Here is a 3,073-nt window from a genome sequence, read left to right on the forward strand (position 1 = left end):
ATACTCTCTCTCCATTCGCTCTCTTACTTATAAGTATATATATATATATGTACATATATTATATATATATATATACATATATATTAATATATATATGTAATAACATAATTATTTGGATACACATCACAACTGCGACCGGAAACTAGCAAGCTTACCGGAGTGCCCGGACTTCCGGCAGGTCCTCGTGGGCAGTGGACCTCGCATACGGCTTCCGGTTCCTTTATCCCGTTCGGGGATGGCAATTCGGGCTATGCAACAGACACACGTCATGTTATCATCAACGAGGGGCAAAAAATTATGAACGTGTCTCATATTATGCGAGTAAAAAGTGAACACATCGCATGTCTCTCACTTCTTATCGCTCTCCATGCACACGCTCATGTCGTAGCGTTATTTCACGCATCCCGCGTATTTTCTAACCAAGATCAGATGGTCGAAAATTTAGTTCTTTGGAATAAATAGCATAAAAAAATTAATTCCTTCTGAATTAAAATTTCGAAAAAAAATTAAATATAAACGAAATTATTCTTTAAAATTAATAATGTTTAATTAAACAAAATTAAAAGATTAAATTAACTTAATTTAAGAACTAAATTCCGATAAAATTCGATCTTTATCACAGATCACACTTCATAAATACACTAAAATGATATTCTACTACTAATATATTCCAGTATATATATAGTCGTGCGAGAGATAAGCTTCGTATTATTATTACAGCAACTTTTCTTGCGCTAGCATCGCTGTGTAAAAAGTAATATATATGTTCCTGCGGCCTCGTTCGCGTTTTTATCACCGGCCTCTAATGAGGACAGCTGTTGCTGATCGCTGGCGTCACTCGATATTATCCGTCATTGATTGCTAATGCGCCTAATTCCGTGCACTCCAGGGCACTTAATGAAGCACGCGTTCATTCATAAACAAGCGCCGTCACACGATCTCCGACGTAACGCAGTATCGACGCTCCGCTGACGTCAGCACTCCGCGAGGAAATAACGGCCCGTGTTTTTCGCGAAGATCGAGATCGGTGTCGGGTGAAAGCGAATACACTCGCCGCGTTGCTTCCCGTCAGGGCGTGATCACGTGCTGCGTCATTGATGAAGGAGGGAAGGAAGGAAGGAAGGGTGGAGGGAAGGAGCAACGCGCGTGTCGCCAAGTGCGATCACGCAGCCTCCAATAGCTGTCATCGCCCGTGCGTGCGTGCGTGCGTGCGTGCGTGCGTACGTACGTGCGTTTGGGTGTGTGCTTGCGTGCGTGCGTGCTCACGTTTGGGTGTGTACTTGCGTGCGTGCGCGTGCCCGTTTGGGTGTGTGCTTGCGTGCGCGCGCGTGCCCGTTTGGATGTGTGCTTGCGTGCGCACGTGTGTATTTGCGCGCGCGCGTGCGTGCACGCCCGCCAGCGCACATACATTATAAGCTTCAGTTCACTCACGAACAGTCCATATTTTCAGACTATATTTCAGTTCATATTTCAGTCCATTTTCAGTCCATATTTTCAGACGGCCAGATTATGATTAGACGGTCATATTATATAGCGAGTGGCGTGATAATAGAGTGCCCCTAGTTTCGGTCCACTTACTTATAGTGCATTTGGACTATCGCCTAAACCCTGGTCCACGGCGAGGAGATTGCATAGCGCTGGTTGAAGTCGACTGCGGGCTATCTACGTTAGTCTGAACGTGCAATAAATGAGTGAACTGAAACTACACAGACGTCGGTGTGGCATACGCGGTCGCCGTGGTTATCACGCACGCTCACACACCTCAACTTCTGCGTGTTACTCACAACCGGTGCAGTCGTCAAACGTTGACGCGACGTCGGCGTCGACAGCGCTCCAAGCGGCGACCCGCTATGAATTATTAGCAGCAATGACACGTCGTCCGCATGCATCTCTCGTCGCATGTTTCAGCCCCGGCTCTCCCATCTCTCCTATTCTCTACATACGTATACGCATATATTCCTCTTTCTCTCTCTACCTTCACATACAAACGGTGTGTGTGTGTGTGTGGTGGTGTGTGCGCGTGTGTGTGTGTGTGTGTGTGTGTGTGTGTGTGTGTGTGTGTGTGTGTGTGTGTGTGTGTGTGTGTGTGTGTCGTGTGGTCTGTCTGTCTGTGTGTGTGTGTATGTATGTGTGTCTGTCTGTCTGTCTGTCTGTGTGTATGCACGTGTGTGTGTCTGTCTATGTGTGTGCGTGTGTATGTGTGGCTGTGTGCGTGTGTGTGAGCATGTTTCTGTGTGTGTACGTGTATGTGGACGTGTGTGCGTGTACGTGTGTGCGTGTATGCGTGCATGTGTGTGCGTGTGTGCGTGTAGGTGTACGTGTATGTTGTCAGTCAGTCGCGTGTAGGTGTGAACGTGTTGGTAAACTAGTGGGGGCTTTACACTTAACGACTGTAGAAAACACGTCAGCACAGCAAGGTTCTTTCCCATCTCCTGTGCGTGCATGGCTAATACGCACGCTACAAAACAAATAGATTCCTTGTATTTAGCACCTGATCACTGATCAAACAAGCAATGACATCTTGGTTAACTGGAACTTAATTACGCCTATAGCTTTTGGTGTGCTCACAAATCTGAGAGAACCAGAGAGGGAGTGTGCATGTGTCTGAGAGAGAGCTGTGCGCGTGTGTATGTGTGTGTGGGAGAGCAGGGACGCTGAGTTGCGCCACGAGAGAATTACTCCTGCGATTTTTAGACAGGGAGACCAAGAGTAGAGTTACACAGAAAGAGAGAGAGAGAGATCGAGGGAGAGAGCAAATGAGAGAGAGAGGGCGAGAGCAAATGAGAGAGATAGAGAGAGGACAATCGCGAGATTGAGGAAGAGAGGGCGAGAGATCGAGGGAGTGAGCGTGAGCGAAAGCGAGACAGATGGAGAAAGAGTGGGAGAGCGAGCGAAAGATAGATAGATAGACAGAGAGACTATTACGTCGTCTATAATTAGATATTAGCATGTATAGGCCCGCTGTAAACTCTCGCACATGCACGACGCACACACACACACACCTATATAAAGATGGTATGCATATATATATATATATATATATATATATATATATATATATGTGTGTGTGTGT

At 46.3% G+C, this 3,073-nt stretch overlaps 1 protein-coding gene across 1 annotated transcript in view; it reads right to left on the reverse strand.

Moving 5' to 3' along the window:
• The window catches only part of LOC106810186 (collagen alpha-1(XXII) chain-like), a 41,609-nt gene that overhangs the window by 13,514 nt on the left and 25,022 nt on the right, over positions 1-3,073 (reverse strand). The window contains exon 8 of the mRNA XM_014813467.1: positions 156-248. Within this exon, the coding sequence (XP_014668953.1) occupies positions 156-248 (93 nt within the window). The remainder of the gene's footprint in view (positions 1-155; positions 249-3,073) is intronic.

Source organism: Priapulus caudatus, unplaced genomic scaffold, assembly GCF_000485595.1.
Source record: "Priapulus caudatus unplaced genomic scaffold, Priapulus_caudatus-5.0.1 Scaffold417, whole genome shotgun sequence".
Taxonomy (NCBI): domain Eukaryota; kingdom Metazoa; phylum Priapulida; class Priapulimorpha; order Priapulimorphida; family Priapulidae; genus Priapulus; species Priapulus caudatus.